The 19,864-nt window shown below is 43.8% G+C and overlaps 1 protein-coding gene across 1 annotated transcript in view; it reads left to right on the top strand.

Annotated features, from left to right (window-relative positions):
• Window positions 1-14,631, top strand: part of PGBD5 (piggyBac transposable element derived 5) — a 67,561-nt gene extending 52,930 nt beyond the window's left edge. The window contains exons 6-7 of the mRNA XM_064708547.1: window positions 5,186-5,291; window positions 6,760-14,631. Of these exons, the coding sequence (XP_064564617.1) occupies window positions 5,186-5,291; window positions 6,760-6,955 (302 nt within the window). The 3' untranslated portion in view covers window positions 6,956-14,631. The remainder of the gene's footprint in view (window positions 1-5,185; window positions 5,292-6,759) is intronic.
• Window positions 14,632-19,864: the final 5,233 nt, after the last annotated feature.

Raw genomic sequence — 19,864 nt, 5'->3', positions numbered from 1 at the left:
GGTTTTAAGAACATTTGAAAACTTCGGTAAAATGCAATGACTGAAACTTACTGAAATGAGTTTTTCAATGAGAATGTTTTTTCACTTTCTTAGAATTTTTATAATTCAAATTTATGAATAACTGCCAGAGACAAAAGAGTATAACATAAACATTTAAATACAAAGCCACCAATTCAAAGGCATCTTCTGCACTAATTTTCTGAATCCCAAGCAACTCTCACATGTATTTGCAGAAGCAAAGCTAAGGCCTGGAATTACTATATGGTAAGCTGAAAAAGCTGACTTAGTGTGTTGTTCAGTGCTTTGCCAGAAGGCTCTTTGCCTAAGCAAAGCAATGAGCTGATCCTGAGGAATTGTGCTGGGCATCTCAGCAGAGTGAGGACTTGGTGATTCAGATGGACTGATGTCTGAGCACAAATGCTGGAAATATTTATGAGAAAGAAGTATGACACTTGAACACCCTGCTCAAGCCAGTCTCTGGAGTAATGTAGCTCCCCATGAGTGGCTTTCACCATCAAGATTTCTGCTGTTTTCCTGGTGGTTTTTGCTGGATTTAGATCATTCGGCAGCACTAACTGGACAAGACTTACTGCTACAAACTACTCCTTGTTTTTTATAGACTAGCATGGAGCATTTGATTATAATTCATAAATATTAGGAAAATACTCTGTTTGTAAACATCAGTGTTAATTGCCCTGTTAAAAAGAGGAGCAAAATCAGACTGTGCTGGCAATATCCTTTAAAAGCAGGACATGGAGGTGTGAGCTGTTGTGCTTGTGATTGACCTTGGGTCTTTTTTGGCATAAATGGGATTGTTGGTGATGTTTGAGGTATTTATGATTACAACCTTTGTGTGTGATGGACAAGGCTTTCCCAACTCATTGCTCACCAAATTCTGTCTGGGACAGTTGACATAGTTCACTGTGAATCAGAGCAGAAAACAGAGCCTGGCTTTTTAAAGTGTGATGCTGGGCAAAGAGTCTCTAGCAGGGACATGGGAACAGATGGAAGCTCGGTGGGAAGGCAAGAGACCAGATTGCTTGCCTCTGATTTGGCATCACTAAAGTCAGTGCAGCAAAGAGAGTTTAAACCAACTCAAAGAGAAGCTGGACTACCAGTATGCATATATAGAGGAGGAGGAGGAGAAATCTGTGTTGCTTGAGGCAGCCTGTAGCACAAATATGCTCAGCCCATGTTACATGGGAGAGGAGGTAGTTAAGCAGGGTTAAAAGCCACGTGGGGCAGTTGAACAGAGACTGGTGCCAGTGGGATTGTCTGGTGATGCACAGTGCATTTGCACTTGGCTGAGTATAAATGTGCGTGGGCTGGAGGAGGCCATGAAGAGAAAACCTTACAAACAGTAGGCAAGAGATGGTGAACAGAACACTTAGGAAAGAGGTGGACATGGCTAATAATTAACTATTTATTGCAATTTAAAAAAAAGTCAAGAAGGTAAATCTTGCCTGTACTTGGAGTGCAAATCCCACCCAAACCAGAGGCACCAGGAGGGCAGTACACTTGTCAGAGCAGATCTATGAATACTATTCTTAGATGAAGCAGGTTATTTATAATGGATGTTTTAAACCAGCATGTCATAATATATCATCTCAGATACTCAAGGATGGCTCTAATTCCTTTGGTCTTGCAAACATATCCTGCTTACTCTGCTATCAAGTATGTAGTTTCTTCCTAGAACAAAATCCAGTCAGATTTTTAATTGCTCTTAAAATTTAATTTTTCCTTGGGCTTGTATTACAGAAGACGTGAGAATTCAAAAGAGATAGGGACCCCCAGAGATTAAAGAGTTAACATATTCTAAAGCAGGTCATCTGTGTCCTGCTTGAAATCTCCCCACCTGTGGGACAAGGCTGCATTTTGGTTTTTCACTCTAGATCTGATGCCCACTTCCTCAGCATCTCCATTATTGTGTTCTAGAGATAATTGCAATCTTTTCTACCTTCCATATGTAGCAGGATGGAGCAGGCAGCGACCTCACTTGCTGCCCAGTAGGATGCCCAGAATTACATTTTCAGCAAAAAACTGTTGAACCCAAGATCTTTTTAAGTAGCTTCTTTCTGAGAAGAACTTCCACAGCTGCTCTTCACCAACTAGCTCTACTTAAAAGCTAAACAGTCAATAACTAAGCATAGAAAACAGAGCTTGGGCTACATGTGCAAGGAATAAAGAGCTGTAGATGGCATGTTAGCATCTCAAAAGTGACTTGTGAGAAGATGGGAGATGTTGTGGAGCAATCACAATTATATGAAGCAGTTGACTCTCTGTGTGGTTCTTACTCCAGGAGAAGCTGGATTGACAGGTGACTGGTGACAGTCCAGTTTCCTGAAAAAATCAGCTTGTGAGATTGGCCCAGAATTGGAAAATCTGGGGAAAGAAGTATGGTGTTAAAAAGCATGTTTCAGAATGGATAAGCTTAGAGTTTCAATTTACCTTTTCCATGTCTCCTTTGTGAGACTAGGAGGTTGTGTCCAAGTATGGTGAGATTGGGGATGGGGCTGGAGGACCCCATTGGGAAGACCTCAATCATGAGACCTTGTACAATGCTGAATGTTGGCAATTCTGATAAAGAGCTGTAAGAAATCAAAGATAAAAATCCAGATAGCACTTGGATCATGCAATGCCCCTTCTTCTATACTGTTATGAAATCTCAGGGTTTGACAAGATGGGTGCAAGTGCTGGTATTAGTGGGACTCCCATTTTCAAAAATGCATGATTCTAGATAGGCTTAGGATCCGTGTTTTCAGGAAACAAACATATGTAAACCTTTGTTTTTTGGCTTGTTTCATTTGAGGTAGTATTTCTCAAGCTTTTCTTCACAAGGATACAGCTTAAAATTTTAAATTAAAAACAAAAAAGAACACCAAACCCAAAAGGTGATGCCTTTCTATGGTGACAGGATGGAGGCTGGCAGTCAGCACCCTTTCCAGCATGGAAGCAAAGGCAGGCTGTGGCTGCAGTGCAGGTGGTGTGTTCCCTGGAATGCTGCCAGGGATGGGAACACAGCAGTGCTGGGGGAGGACCAGGAGGGGAAATGGCTCATCCATCGGATGTGCCGATGAGTCAGCTCGGGACCACGTGCCACAGAGACCTGCAGCTAGGAATGACCCAGCTCTGGCAGTTGTCTTCCCTGGGAAGGTGGGCTATGGCTGTGAAACAAGCCTAGGAAAGGCTAAAAATAGTATGCCTATTCAGCTATTTATATTCTTAAAACAGGGGAATGTTATGGGGAATATAATAGAAAGTGATAGGGAGTATATGGTTCTGCCACTGCAATGCATTCCTTTAAAGATTATGAATACAAAGCAAATTGCAAAGGAAATACAAATTCTCCAAAGGAAGAGAAGGGGAAGAAAGAGGAGAGAGCAAGAGGAGAAAGAAGGTGATATTTTTTTTTAAACACTTGTACTGGGAACATACTTACCCTTCCCTGACTTGCCCTGATGAGATGGCAAGTGATTTTGCAGCACTAATGCAGCAGGCTGGTGGTGTATCAGTTCTTTTTACCTCATGCTGGCCAGATATGTGTAGGACTCATTAAAAAAATCAAAACCACACTATAATACTTACATGAATGTAATGAAAAAATTTTTTTGTTTGATTGGTTTTTCCCCCCCACTCCTTGGGCTACATTTACACCCAGCTTGAGGAGGCAGAGGTGAAAGGAGAGTGTATTGAGCAATTCAGAGGTAATATAATTTTGGACTCTTGAAAAATCAGACTTTAAACACCCCAAATAAATTTCTGCATGGCTCAGCTGTAACATGACATTTAGTATGTCGCATACTAGCTCCAAAATAGAGTCTGCCAGCTAGGACAGCACAGGGGGCTTGACAGAGATAATGGATGGAATGAGACTTCCAGCTGGAGGAATGAAATGGTGAAGTCTGTAATCAAAACGTGAGTAGCATTTAAGGGCTGATTGGAAAAGAGTTGGCAGAAGGAAGGTGAAGAAATTGTCTGGAAAGATTGAGAAATGAGAAAGCCAAGGATTGTACCTGTCCTGAAATGATGCTGAGAAAGAATGCAACCAAGCCTGTGCTTCTCTAGACCTGGACAAAATAAGAGCTGTACCTGAAAGAAGGGAGCCTCACTGAGCAGTGTGCCATAGCCATGGAGTAAGTGGTGCTCCATACCCTGGAGAGCCCACGACTGAAACCTGTGGGGGCATAACATCAAAAGTTAGGGAACAGACTCCTATGCTCCAAGTTTGTTTTACCCACCCTTCCTTCCTACAGGGAGCTTTCTCCAGGAGCAATACACCAGAAAAGAGTTAGGGGAGTTTCCTAGGAAGACATTGGACTCACAAATATTGCAGGAGGATTGGATAAGGCCAGGTCAAAGATAGACTCGATTTCTGGAGTAACCTGCTCTAGCACCTGCCTGTGCAAAAAGTGGTTGGTAGAAGGCTGCAGGGTGATGCCTGTTGACTTTCCACAGATTTCTGGAGTAGGCAGGATGGCCATCCCCTATGATGAGCTGAATTACCAAGCCAGCTGTGCAGGCAGGACAGGAAGCAGCACTTGCAGGCAGAGAAATGTGTGCTCAGCTCCAGTGAGCAACCCATGGGTACTTCTGAGCTCTGGCTCCCCACAGCTGGGATGAGACCACAATCACCCGCCAGCCTCACTTCTCTCTTCCCTGAGTTCAGCCAGTTGGCTCCTTCTTACTGAATTTTCTTCTCTGTGTCAATTGGCACCCAGTGAAGAGAAGGTCCCCTGTTGGCCCCCATGGGTGGAGATAAGCAAAGGATTTAATTTCAAGGGACTAATTTGGGACCTCCAGAATTCAAAGCATGTAACAGCAAGTTACTGCTCTAGAGGTGACCACAACTTCTTGTGACCCAGGAAAGGAGACTAATACTGTCTATAGGGGGCTGCTGTGGGACTACAGGAATGTGTGAGTTCCTTTGAATATATGCTAAAGATGTTTGTGTCTAACACCTTTTCATTTCCAACTGAAAAATGATCCCTCTTCTTCCACTTCCACTTGTTCAATGTACTACCTGTGGGACAAGAAATCAAATTAGCATCTCTGTTACAGATAATTTTCCAGCTTTAGGGGGAAAACTGTCAATAATGTTTATTTTATAAGCCAGATAGAAAACATATTTTTCAGTAGCTAGAATTATGATGTCAATTTAAAACTGTTATGTTTCTAATCAATGCAGGAGTTATAATTAAGAGAAAAAGCGGAGAAATTCCATGTCCACTGGCAGTTGAAGCCTTTGCTGCTCACCTTAGCTATATCTGCAAATATGATGATAAATACAGCAAGTAAGTAAGATGTGCATGTTTGTGTGTACCTCTTTCACACCTTCTCTGTTGCTGCAAGGTTTGAGTTGTTCATGTTGAGCTGCATGTGAGGGCCCAGTGCTGCTTTCACTGATTCTCTGACAGAACTTCTGTTTATATCAAAGATCAGATACTGGCTCTGCACAAAGCAGGAACTACATTGCTGGTCTTGGTTTGGCTCTGTCTACCCATCCATCAGACAAAAAAAAAGAAATTTTGAGACACAGGTCCTTTGCATCTTATAAATGATGCAAAGAAGAGATGGGAGGATGAGCCAGCAGACTGATAGAGAATTCAACAAGGGTCTACCAGCCCCACACGTCTCTCAGGCTAGCTCAGCTCTCCACATCTAGCAGTAGCTGCTGTTTAGTTTATAATCTGTCCTGGTGATATTTGCATCACCTGGAGCCAGAAGGAAAAAGACATTCAGTTCTGCATGTAAAGCTGATCTACACAAAGAGAGACAGAATGTAGAACTTTTGGCTCCTGAATTCCAGTTGGTGTCCTCAGTGTTAGCTTTTAATGTAGCAGGGAGGAACAGCAGGGAGTAAGAATAGAATTAGTGAAGCTTGGCTGTGGGAATAGCAATGAGGTACAGAAGATTTCAAGAACTAGAAATTGAGAAAAGAGAAAAAGCACAGATTTTCCAAGCCAGCTCTGGGCAAGGCAGCAAGAATTCAGTAGAATATATTAAAGAGGAGAGGAGATGGTTGCTGGAGGATGATGTTGGGATCTGGTCTGAGGAAATCAATGTGGAAAAAAGCTGGGGTAGTAGATTTAAATGGTTACTAAAAAAATGCAAGTAGGAAAATGGGAGAATGGGAAATCTTATGACTGAAGAGAGAATATTCTGGCATTCCTAGAATTAGTCAGAACCTAAATATAAAGATGTCAGTCCTTTCTAGTTCTGCCTTGTGGTCCACCTACCAGCAGTGTACGCTCTCGCTCTACCCCCACATCCTCCCACCTACTGTTGACAGCAGCAGCAGCAATCATCCTTTGCTCACAATAAACCTGAGGAGAAGCATCAGCAAGCTTCCCAAAACTGTAATGTAATGTGACTGACGCTTTTTTTTAGTTACAAATTCAAGGGATTCAGACCTACATCTCCTATCACAAGGATATTTGTCATGGGTGAGCTCAAGGAATATTTATCAGTACTCTTATTTACATGGAGTGATACAGAGGTGAGATTATTGCTGAAGTTTGCTTCTGAGAGCAAGGAGGTCTGCTCTTTTACATACTACCAGAAATGTCCAAAATTGTGCAAATTTGCTGTTAATGTCTGTCAAATACGTTGTACAAAATTTCTTTAAATAATACTTGAACCGGGTGTTAAGTCCCATGTCTGCTTCTCCTTTGGGACTGCAGGATCTTTGAGGTGATTTCTTGCATCCCAGCCACAATTGTTTGGCTGAACAATGTTTTCCCCTCTTTTCTTGGCTTTTAGGTATTTCATTTCTCACAAACCAAACAAGACCTGGCAACAAGTGTTCTGGTTTGCCATCAGCATCGCTATAAATAATGCCTACATCCTCTACAAAATGTCAGAGGCCTACCATGTGACAAGGTACAGCCGTGCACAGTTCGGTGAAAGACTTGTAAAGGAGCTTCTGGGCTTGGAGGACACCTCACCCACCCATTGATGCTTTGCTTTGGTGGCGTAGGCAGGGGCTGGAGGGAAAGCGGAAGATACCACACCTGGAGCGGCAAAGCAAGGAACTTGTGACACCACCAGTGCTGTCATACAAAAATGCCAAGTGATGCCACTAGAGAGGTGCAAACTTTGTTCCTAGTATCAGCTGGATGTAAACATCTCATGCAGAAAGTGCCACTGGAAAAGCCGACACAAAATTGAATATGTGAATGCCCTGTGGGAATCTGTACACCGAAAACAGACTTAAATTAGCCGTCATCTCAATGCTATTTGTTGAACAGGGTCATCTTGTAAAGTTCCTCTTGGGCCAAGAGCTTGTCAGAAGCTGGCACAGCTCAGCAGTCCTAGATGGGCCTTACAGGAAACTCTGCACCTTCCTGGGCGTTGCTGAATCCCGGGACAAGCCCGTGCGGCTGCCCCGTGGGCTGTGGCTGAGCGCGGCTGCTGTCCTCTGCTGGGACAGGCGGAGCAGGGACACTGCAGCAGGCTCTGCACAAACACCACCTTCACAGGCAGGCAGCCAGGAACTGAGGAGCAGTCGTGATTTCTTCTTTCTGTGGTTTTTTTTTTTTCCCTTTCATTTTTATTAATGTAACATACTACAATTTGATCCCAGTTAGAACGCAGGAAAAGTAGGAGAAACCAAGTACATTAGTGAATTTAAAATGACAAATACATTACAGTGATTTTCTTTTTTCACCATGATGAAACATTTTTTTACACAAACAGTGATTAATACTGTAAGTATTAATTACTGTTAATTACTGTAATTAACAGTGAGTAAACCAGTAAGTAATACTGCCTCACATCTTAACTGCCACGGTCAGTGTACAGGTGAGAAATCAAAATATACCAACTAGATTTTTTCTTGATTTCAACTGTATCTTAAATGTTGCTTAAAAAGCTAATGTAATGGACTGTTAAAGTTTTAAGAACAATAATTTCTTGCTTTTTCTTTGGTAACTGTCAAGACCTTTTTGGTCCACTTTAGAATTTTGTTTGGTGCCCAGTTGGCAGGAAAAAAAGTCACTAATAGCCAAGTTTTTCCCATTATCACTGTGGGGTGTTCTGTAGGAATTCCTTTAGGTAGAGTTCAGGGCTTGGCACAGTAGTTGTAATTAAGCAGATTACATGTTTAGCAAAATAACGTAGCATTGTGTCTTAGAAAAGGAAAGAAGTTCAGTTGCAACCAACCTTAAACCTTGCTAAAACAGAGCAAGCCCAAAGAGTTCTTGTGTTCCTAGTGACACTGTACAAGACAAGCATCATCGTGAGCTGATGGTCAAGGCCATGTTGGTGCTCATGGAATCTGAAAGCCACTGGAGTTTCAGAAATAAATGCTGAGAGAGAGGTATGATTGAAACGAGGGAATCAATACTGAGGCGAACTACTACCCTGCCCTCTACACTTTATTGATTTCAGTCCACAACTCAATCATCAAAAACCTCTGTATTCTGAAGGTTAGCAGTAATAGGCACAAACAGAATTGCATTAACTTACAGGGCAGAAAACCACGTTGACTAGAGGACTCAAGCCTGAAAGTTTTACTCCCAAAGAATGACTCAAGTTGATTCAAGAGGAATGGAGTGAATGATTGATTCATCAGTGTAAATCTTAGCAGTTTACATGTGTCTATCTGACCAGAGGCAGTAGAGGGTAACCAACATAAATTTGCAAATTCCTCATATTTCATCATTCTATGACATGCAAATGCATAGCATATAAATAATAAGAGAGGAAGAATCCAGCAGGGGTTAGTAAATGAATGACTAGCCCACGGAGTATCCTTGCACTGACACCTTTCTGTTTCTACCAAAGTCTTACTGTTTGGCATAGACCCAGAGGCAGATCTCACCTGGTTGCAGGGAGAGAAGGGGATAGCCATGGCTGACTCCATGGTGGTTCTGGACAGCCTGGAGCCTGTCCCACACATCCTGCTCTGCCTGCCAGCTGCACAATGAACAGCAGCGAGATTCCTGAGCATCCTTTTCACTGCTCAGTCCACAAGGTCTCCACCTGGAAACATGGGAGAAAGGACAAAACTGTGCACTGAGGCCTCCTAACCACAAAAGAAGGAGGTGGGTTTGTACCACTCTAGCCCTTGACAATGCCAAGCTGCACAGGAACCCAAGGATGAGTTCAGAATTTCTTGACCCTGCAGAGAACTGAGCCCAGCCCTCTTCAGACTGAGTGTATTTGATAGCTGGTTCTTGTCAGTCTTGTAAGTATTCAAAGGGAGACAGCAGCTAGCCAGAAGCATGAAAAATAAATGTTCAGCAATATAAACCTATATTTTTCTTTTTTTTCCAGGAAATTTCACAGAGTGTTCTTATTGCTCCCTGCTTTAGACAATGCCAGCCTATATGGGATCAGGAAGTGTAGCTACTAGCTCATTATATCCCATAAATTTATATGGTAGTTGAAACTGGGGCAGTAAGGAAAAGTATGGCTGGAACTTTACTGATGGGATGGCTTAAATGAAGAGTCTGGCTTCCTTACACTCCCATGCCATGCTGGGCTATGTGCAGGATACCCATGCCCCCAGCAGACATGGGATGGTTTCCAAGACCACCTTGGAGCCACTTGGCATTTCTGAGGAGTAGGCAGACCACTCTCCAGCTACGCTGTAAGCCCCTGGGATAAATCTGGAGCCCTTGGCCAATTGTTACATAACTGTGTATGCTTAAAGACCTGGATCTAGGCCATCCCATACAGAAAATGCCTTTTCTTTTTTTGGATGGCTGTAGGCCTGAGGCCTTGAAATATTTAATTTTTCACCAATGTATGCAGTTAATTATGTGGATTACTTGAGCTCAAATAATGAGATCCTAGCTTTTTGCCTCAGGGACTGGGTCCTGAGTAGTTTTCCCTAGAATTGGTGTTGACGGGGGATTACACAGTGGCTGACTATTACAGGGAAGATGCTTTGGTCTCCTTTGTAAAGGAGAAAAATAAAAATAAAATTATAGCTTTGCAATGAATTTAATTTTCTTAGCCTTAAACATCCCTCATCATTTGGAACTGTTGTTCTTATCATGCACAAACATTCCATAAGTAAGCAAAAATATTTATATATATTTGTATGTACAAAATGTCTGAATTTTGGCTCTTGAAGCCAACAAGCAAAAGCCACCAAAGTGTAGTCTATATCTACAGATGACTCTTCCCCCTCATCTTCTCCTTTTATTGACTGGAAGTGGATAGGGTTGGGGAAAATGAAGATTTCTCCTTGTTGAAGAAGCGTCTTGCACTTTTTCTGTTACTACAACCAAGGCAAAGTAATTAAGGAAGATATAGGATAATTTTTAAAAGGCTAATGTTTGTCAACTGCAGCTCAGCCTGTGCAGGATTATTTCCTTTACTGCAAACTGGCTTACTCAGATTTGGTTCCCCACCTGCTTGTAACATTAAAGCCTCTCCTTAATTAAAGGGGGGCAAAAAGTCTCAAAGTAGTGCAAGGATGCTCATTATAGTGTGTGTGTGTGTGTGTGTGTGTCTAATTGTGCAATAGCTTGTGAAATTATAGTTTGGTTTGTTTGTAGCCTTAAGACAATCTGGGTAAGAGATCTGAGAACTTAGCAGTAGGTAAAATGCAGTCGAAATGCCAACCAAGTCACAGAGGAATGTCTCTAAACTTTTTCAGGAAAAAAAAAAGAAGTTCGACACTGAAGTAGTGAAGGGAGCACAGCACAGCTCCTTTCTCTCCTGCTTAATTGAATTTTCACTGACATTCTAAAAACTGATACTTACTTGTTTAGAACTGTACTTCTAAGAACCGATAATTACTTGTTCATGGTATGCAAACTTCATTTCAAAGAACCGAGACCATCAGTAGGACATACCAACCACCTTCTATGCACAGTACTTTCAGGAAATGTCTGTCATGCCACGATCCATTCTTGGAAAACATTTCTTTTCCCAGTGTGTAATGCCACACTTGCCAGAGCTTAGAAGCCACTCGGAAGTGGTTTCCACTGTTATCTCTGTTGAAAAATGCTTCAAGGGCTTGCAGGAATTCTGCCACTTTTTACTTCAGTCCATCTGTACACTTGACAATAGGGCACAATTTAAAGAAATCTCATCTCCATTTTCTGTTTCTATTCTCTATCCCCAACCTTTCTATATACAAATAGTCTAGGAATCATAATTTATAGAAGTACAACTTTTTTTTCTTCAGGTAGATTCTAGAGAAAATTGAATTTAGCAACTCAAAAACAGCATTCCTGTTCTTTACCTCCAGATATATTTCTGTGGCCTTTTTTTCCCCCCAAAGATGTTACTTTCTTTCTAACAGTTATTTAGAAATCTGTCTTGAGTTAGTGAGTAGTGAAAGAAACCTCCAGTATCTCATTCTTCCATTCCTTAGTCCCCTTGTGGTAGTGCTGATTCCACTGACAAGGGGGGGACTGGGGGATTATGCTGCTCTGATAATTCTGTGCATCTCTGGTACTTTCCAAGCAAGGATTGCAAAGTGCTGTAACAACCTCAGCACTCATGAGACATCATTAGCTTATCACAGCTTTTCCTTTCCTACCAGACACCAAGGCACAGCACAGATAAGGGGGGTGATGAAACTGTAAAGTGGAGTTTGCTCTCCTGCTAATTAAGACCATGTTTATGTTTTCAATGACTTGGTTCTTGTTCAAAAGCACTTTTCCTAACTAGAAATGAAAGTATGCCAAATATCATTTCCCCCTAAGAAAGGGCTGTGGGACTTAGCACAGGTTCCTTCATACAGGCTGGTATGAGTTAAAACCAAATTGCACTAAAGGTAAGAGACAATTTGATAAAATGTAGGAGCCCAACTAGCCTAGAGGAACTTGGATATATGGAAAATCTGAAGCCTTGCAATAGCCCAGTAATCAGTGTGAAATTCAGACAAATAATTACTGAGTTAAGAAAAGTCACTGAGGCTTAGATGGAATATGAAGTCTTCCATCCACCTCTGTTACGGAGTTTGCCATGGCACTTCCTTCGTGCTCGGATTGATGTAAGATTGGCTGTTTGTAAAACAGGCTCATCTCAGTCTGGCTGAGGAAAACATTGAAGTGTCAAAGGCCTGTTCACAGTTTCACAAGGGCAAGGAACTCTAAACCCAAAACAGGTATATATTTGGCCTGCTGTTAACTAGGATACTTGCACCAGCACGACATCATCTACTCAAGAGCAAGCCTGTCATCAGTGCTACTTGATACATATTCATTCTTGTCGTAATTCTTCCTAAACTTACCTTGTAAGCATCAGAAGCATCATGAACTGGAAGCACCTTCGTATCATCACCTCACTGTTGGGAAACAGTTGAGAACAGCTGTGCTTTGTAAAAAGGATTTCTTCCTCTTTTTCTGAGTGACAGCTTTGCCTCTCTGCAAATCTAGCCCTGGAGAAGCTTCCTGCCCCACACTTTCCTTTGCTTCCCTCATTCCTTGCACTTTGAACATATCCAAAGCATCCTGCAGGTTCTTGGTCAGTCTGGAAGGGTTGACAGCACAGAGCTGGCCCTTCAGTTTACTTCTGTAATGTTGCTCTGCTGGTCCTTTCTGCTGTTTTGCAGATCTCAGATGAAACAGGGTATTGTTTCTGCAGGCTGTTCTGATTGCAATCACTGTGAAGGTGTTGTCTGCTTTCCCCATTAGTGCTGTCCCAGCAGGTCTGGATGGACCCCAAAGAGGTTTCAGCAGCACCACACCCACTGCTCCAGCTGGCATGGCTGTAATAGTCCCCAGCTCTGTGTTGCTGTCAGAGAGACCTTTGACAGGGTCTGGGGATTTTCTTTGTGTTTTGCTTTGTTTTTGAAGTCCTTTCACTCTGATGGGTTCGGTGAACAGCTGTTAGGTATCACTAAAAGGCCTTAAGTGATAAATCCCTTTTGTATCACTCTTTTGAAGTAATAATTGCTTGTATTGGATGTCAGAGTGGTCCACATGATGTGCATCCAGGAGAGCATCATTTGCTGCACCTGAACAGCCTTGGATGCCTGGGGGCCCTGGGTGAGGAACCCAGAGGGAGAGGACTGTCGTGCTGTGCTGTAGGACCATGATGAGCAGGACCTGCCTGGGGAAAAAAGCTGGGGAGACACAAGATCACAATTTGCAATCCAAGCTCCTTGGACAAGCAGACTTCATAGTCAAGTTGGTCTCAGAAGGTTTTCTAGGAAAGGGAAAATTCCAGGCCCATGCAGTTTGCTCCCAGCCCTTGCAACTCTGTTTCTAAAATAAACACTCTGGTAAATGCTTTCACACTTCAAGTATTTACAGTGTGCTCTGGCCTTCAGAGAATTTTGACCTGTTTCCAGTAGTTCCCCTCAAAAAGCCTAGAAGTTTAAAAGCAAAGCACAGCGCACTAGGTTCAGCTGTCCAGAACCCCAACCCACTTGTGTCAAAGTAACTTTGTGGTCTTGTTCTCAAATAATCTGTGTCAAGGCATTTGCAAAACATGACTGCTGAACAATTTGCATGTCTCTGTGAAACATAGTTGCTCATTTGATGGAAAACAGTTCGCAGGTCTCTCCGACTTATTTTGCAACCTGGATTTTTCTTCTAGATATAAACCAAATATTTGCCTGGCATTTCGGTATTGAAACAAAAAAATAGCTTGATCCCATGGTCTGGGGTTGGTATCAGAGATAAGAAAACTCAGGTTTATGCCAGCGATTATTCTGGTCCTGTGAAGGTATGGCTAATCAGCATGGAGGGATGTAGACACAGACACAGGGAGGAGTTCAACAGTGGGTTTGAGAAGGCAGAAGAAAGTTCAGAGGATGGGCACATGTAGAGAGAGGAGCCAGGTGATCCCTTCTAACTCTCATCATTCCAGCATGTATACCCCCCTCTCCTGCTGCCTTTAAATTAAAGAAAAGGCTGATGTTTAACATAACCAGTCTGCACAGCTGATTGAGTAACACAAACCCTGCTTTAGCTACATCCTTGCCTCACTCCATGCCTTTCCTTAGGCTATTCGTGTTCCATAGTCGTCAGCCTTGGAGTCACAGCACTGCTGCATGTCAGCACAGCATGGAAGCTACAGACTGTGGAAGCACCACAGTAGAAACAGGAACAATGGGGATTCTGGAGAAGGAGTCTCCCCATTGACATTTTGTTTTCATTTATTTTTCAATGTGTGCAACTTACATTCCATCAAATGCAGTGACAGTTCCACTTGCGAAGATGGGCCTTAGCAGGCTGAGTGCTTTCGAGACCACTGGGCTGTGCTCACACCATCAGCAGCTGCGGTTCTGTTGCAAATTCCATATTCTTTATAATTCTGAAGATTTCTGTTGAAAGCATAAATTACAGAGGTAAAATATACACTGCAAATTACTTTTTTTTTCTTTTTAAAAATCTTCTCAGACCAATTTTATAACAGCCAAGTCTTTCAGGAAATGCAGGTGTGTGACCTCTTCACAGTAAGAGACACACAGCTGTGTTTCTGCATGGGACAGGGAACTACTTTTGTGACACCAGTTTTGTTCTACACAAAGGCACGCTTGCAATAAATTTTTACAAATTTTGTACACCATAAGCTGAATTCCAAGTTCCAAAAATGTGAAGTGTGGCAACAATAACAAAATTGATTTATAGTATCACTCTGATATCTTGTCATGTGATTTTATTTCTTCAACAAAGTTTGTTTACAATCAACAACTTTGAAATACAGTCAGATATATTACCCGTTGCTTTTCCTGTCTTGTTCTTTTCTGAAATATGTGGGGAAGATGTTTGGTCATGCTCTGGGTGCCTAAGTGAAAGGATGTAGAGAATATCCTGCAAGGTAAGTTACAGGTTCACACTCTAAGACCATCAGAATCATAAACCTACCATCTCCGTCCAGCCACTGGGGACAAAGACATTTTCTTTAGAAAAAATTGACTTGAAAAAGCCTTTCAGTGTAGTCAGCACACAGGGAGAGGAAAGGGGACCACTGTCTCCCCCTGCCATGCCATTCTGGCCCTGACAAGTAACACGTCCCTGTGACAGCATTCACGGGGTCTTAGGTTGAGGGAAGTGACGAGGATTTGACTCCATGTTTCAGAAGGCTTGATTTATTATTTTATGATGTATATTACATTAAAACTATACTAAAAGAATAGAAGAAACGATTTCATCAAAAGGCTAGCTAAGAATAGAATAAGAAAGAATGATAACAAAGGCTCTGTCTTAGACTCTCTGTCCAAGCCAGCTGGGCTGTGATTGGCCATTAATTAGAAACATCCATCATAGGCCAATCACAGATCTACCTGTTGCATTCCACAGCAGCAGATAATCAATGTTTACATCTTGTTCCTGAGGCCTCTTGGCTTCTCAGGAGGAAAAATCCTAAGGAAAGGCTTTTTCATAAAAGATGTCTGCGACACTTCTCAGCCACCTCAGGGCAGAGCAGGGCGGACACAAGGACAGGGAGAGCTGTCCCAGCTCTCGAATATGAATGCTGAACAGAACCAGCCCTTTGCCCTCGCTGCTCTGGCTCTTCCTTGTGAGCATTGTCTGCACCACCAGTGGTACCCACCAAACCCATGACCTGCATGCCACATGAGTGGCATTTGCAGGAAAAACCAGGCATGTGTGATCTGCAGATGGCTGCTGGTTCACAGCTCCAAGTCAGCAAGCTGTTAGGACCTGGTTTAAACCTTATTCCACAAGGCAGCAGAAGCCTTGCAGGAGAACACAGGAGTGGGGTTACAGTCGGTCTTTGCCAACAGCCACAATAAAGGTGTCCCCCATGCCTTGTGTCTCTCATTTCCCCTGGCTGCAAAGGTTCCACTGGGACCAGGCTGCCCAGCATTCCAGGTGTGTGAGTGTGGCTCAACACTGACCTCTGGCCAGGCTCTGTCGGGCTGCCATGTCTGACTTCCTCAGATTTGTCTGATTTGCTCAGGGTGTTTCTTCATAGCATCTTGGGTTTTCCACATGAAGGAATTTAGTTTGCACCTAAGCTGTGCTAAGAAAAAGCCAGAATTCCAGGGAAAAGAAAACAGTAACAGAAGCAACCAGCAACAATCCCCCTGACCTATTTGATGTCTTTATGGACCCAGTCCATCAGAGACTATTTTTCTGAAATTGCTTAGTATCACAAAAGGGGACACGAGATTCTGGCTGCTCAACACAGCCAAGATCTCAGAAACCTTTTCAACATGTAAGTAGCTGCATTGGCAGCCCTTTTAATGCTGGTTTGAAAGACAGTCTGTCCCCTTCACACAAGAAACAGGCTCCTTTTCCCCTTTGCTGTGTGTTTTTTGCGCCGCAGCAGTCACTGCTGAGCAGCAGGGGAGGAACTCACCAGTTTCTGCTGTGAGACGTCACATCCACGCTGAAGGAGCGATCAAACCCCTGCATGCCTGCAGCTCAGCGTGGGGGCTGGCTCATCCCAAAGGAGTGCAGAGCCTGGAAATGCGTGGATGCACCGTCAGGGTGATGGATCAGCATGACCTGGCTCAGAGCAGGGCTCCCTGGGACGGGAACAGCCCTGCACGGGAGCCTCCCTGCATCATTCCCTGGGCACACACAGCAGGAGGCACCAAGGAGAGGATTACAGGCCCCTGCAGGGAGAGCAGCGACACACCAGCTGGGAGTGCAGCTGTGCCATAAAGCAAAGGAGGGTTTCTCCTTGTTCCCTGGCACGGCTGCAGTCGCCCCCAGCAGCACAGCCCTTTGTTCCCTGGATGTGCTGTGACCTGAGCTAGCGCTGTGTCTCATCAGGCCACGCCATCAGAGGTACAACAAGCAATGCAAATCGTTTTTAGCACACTAATTGAATAAAAGAAGGAATTTAATTTATGAAATTATGAAACCCAGGATCTGATTGACACAGACACACACGTTACCTTGGTGCTGTCATTTACAACATTGCCATCCACTCAGATCAGGCCAGGGCCTACAGTAACTCAATCTCCTGTGAAATTATTCTCAGGAGAATTCGCAATTAATTCCAACAACATGGTCTTTATTAATTAAGCCAAACGTAACATGCCCTTTTGCAGTGTTTTCCAATATCCTGTTCCACTTGTCCCTGTGTCTCCAGAGAGGAACAGAGAGAATAAAGCTGCCACCTCACCGACACTGCAGAGAAGGACACCCCCAGCTGTCAGCAACTCAAAGCACAGACTCTCCTAAAGCACCCTCACCCAAGATTTGAAAAAGCTCTTTACAGGCAGTAATGAATGGCATCTCATCAGACCCCTGCAAAGCAAAGCCATCTCCCCTCTCTTTTTAGAGACAGTCTCCATGCAGCAGTTCCCTTAGATTACTGCGCAGCCACAGTTCTCTCTTGGGAATGAGAGTTTAAGAAATCAATACACAAAAGGTGATGGGAATTAAGAAACAGGAAATCTCTCTCACTTCTCTGATATTCCCACTTCCCCAGGTGAGGGCTTGGGCAGGATTCTTCAGAACACCTGCACCAGCGACACTGGCATGAGATTAATGTATTTTACTACAGCTCTTTTTGCAGATTATGTTTCCTGTCACAGGTTTTGCCTGGGAATCTGCAGTCTGTCCTTCATCAAAGAAGCAAGAGCAGCAGCAGTGGAGGTTCTCAGGTTCAGGGGGAACTGGCAATCCACAAACTTGGATGAGCATCAGCTCCCCTGAGCAGACGGACCCACCTCCGGCAGCGCAGCCATTGCAGCTGGCACCAACATCAGTGTGAGCACACCGAGGTGCCATAGCCAAAACATGCTCCTTTTTCCACTTCTATGGCTCAGGGCTGGACTGCAACCTTAAAAAAAAATGCTAGATATTCCTCCGGCCAGATTCAGACTCCCCAGGGGCAACAAGGCAGGATTTAAGATGGCAACATTGTCTCAAAGCCTTTGAGGAAACAGCACAGCAAACCTCTTCCATCTCTCCTGGACTCATACAAAACTTAGAAACAGACAGCTAAAATGATGCCAAATAATAATCCCCAAAAAATGGAAGGGTTTGAGGGAAAGCAGGGAGGGGAGAGACATTTATTTGCTGTGAATAAGACTAGCATCTGCAGGCAGCCACACTAGAATAAATTGCAAATCACTCTCAGGAACTGGGAAAGTTCATTGCCTACTAGTCTATCAGTATCCCAGCCTTTTCAGATTGAAACTGTTGGAGATAAAGACAAACACGAGAATTAATAGGCATAGTTATATCTTGAACATATGCACTGGAAAAGTCGGTCTCCAAGCAGAAGCAATTGTATTTGCACCAGCCACAGAGGAAAAGCCCCATCCAACACTTGCAAAGAAAAATGTAATTCTGTACCTGCTGGTGTTCCTCCAGAGTATGTGTGCTGCTCTTCTCCTTGACATCCCAATTCATCTCTTTTCAGTCCTCTCCATTACAGTGCCCAACAACTCACCACCACCTAAAACCCACAGCTACTTCTGATACTGGGTGGGAGAGAGGCATCCCAACAAGTAGCTTGGCATAACATCAGCAGAGTGTTTCTGTGTTCAGATAATCACATTTTTTTCACTCCTGTCCTGTAATTAACATTGAACAGGTAGAGTGTTGCTCTGCTCAGAAAAGCAATTTGCCAAGTGCCACTGCAGAGTTCCACAGTTTGTCTTTCCAGACACCAGGTAATGTCAAGTATTTATGAAATTGGTCACGGATGATCACCCACAGTTTGCAGCCAGGCTGAGCAAGTAGTGCTATTAAATGCTGCAAGTCAGGTTTAATAAGCTTACTGAAATAGAAGAAATACTTGCACATTTAATGAAGAAAACCTGTTACTGCAGCCAGGAGCTTGAGGTGGCCCTGGAGGATGTGAAAGGTACTTCAGCAGGACTCAGACCAGCTGTTAAACATCTGTGGCCCTTTGCTGGCCAGTGCAACAAACTGGCCATAGTTTAAACCAGTCACCCATGCACAGCAGCATTCTCTTGCCTGAGATGACTACAGCCAATTTCAATGCATGGTGCAATACAATGATTTTAGAAGCTGCTTTTTTGAACAAAAAAAGCTCCCCTGGCCTGGGGCAAGTACACACAAACATACACCAAGCACAGATATTCAAGTGGATTCAGTGGCTGCCAGCAGCAGCTTTCTGTTGCTCATGTGTGAGAAGCAAAACAAATTCAGGAACTTTTTCCCACAGGCCAGCATATATGATCTGTTTCTCGTGATTTTTCCAATAGCCTCACCACCAAATTTCAATATAGAGTGATGGCTGAGCTGGCCAGTGGTAAATCACAGATCCTGAACAGCTTGCAGGTACTGGGAGGGACTCTTCCCTGATTGCTTCCCCAAAGAGCTGCCCACAGGGCTGGGCTGGGCTCCCTCTGAGTGGGGGGGAGCAGATGCCAAACACCACTGGGCTGCAAGGGAGCTGGCCTGCCACAGCCCAAACCCAGGGAGCTGGAAATGCTGTCTGGCATCCCTTGGGTGGGACCCTGCCTCATGCCTGTGCATCAGGTTTAACCACCAGACATGCCAGACCCTACTCTGCTCCCCATGTGCTCCCCCTACCTTTTGCCTCACTGATTTTATGGCCCCTGGTCCCAACCAGCTCTGCTCCTGTGCTGCAGATAACCAAATGGCTTTCATGCTGCCTGCAAGGAGAAAATGCAACAGAAAGGGAGTGAGAAGACTTTGCTGTGTTCCTTTTTGAGGAGCTATTTCTAGCAGGGTGAGGTTCATTGTTGCACAAAAGCAGTGCCCTTTCCCAGCTGCCAGAGGCTCTCCAGCAGTGACAGCCTCACAGCAGCCTGCAGGATTTCTTTTTGCCTGAGGTAGCTTAACCCAGTTTTTCATGTGGATAATGAAAATCCGCAGTGGATGAGATGTGATGTGGCTGCTGCTCTCTGGGGCCCCACGCAAAGGCTGAAGCACCCAGGGATGCATGAGCAGCTCCACCTTCTTAGGGCAGGTTTCTGTAAAAATGGGTGGCTGCAAGGCTCCCTTCCCTCACTGAAAGCAAGCCATAACAC

Source organism: Zonotrichia leucophrys, chromosome 3 (genome assembly GCF_028769735.1).
Source record: "Zonotrichia leucophrys gambelii isolate GWCS_2022_RI chromosome 3, RI_Zleu_2.0, whole genome shotgun sequence".
Lineage (NCBI taxonomy): Eukaryota > Metazoa > Chordata > Aves > Passeriformes > Passerellidae > Zonotrichia > Zonotrichia leucophrys.
Note: the sequence above shows the minus strand (reverse complement) of the source record. Positions and strands in the feature narration are given on the sequence as shown.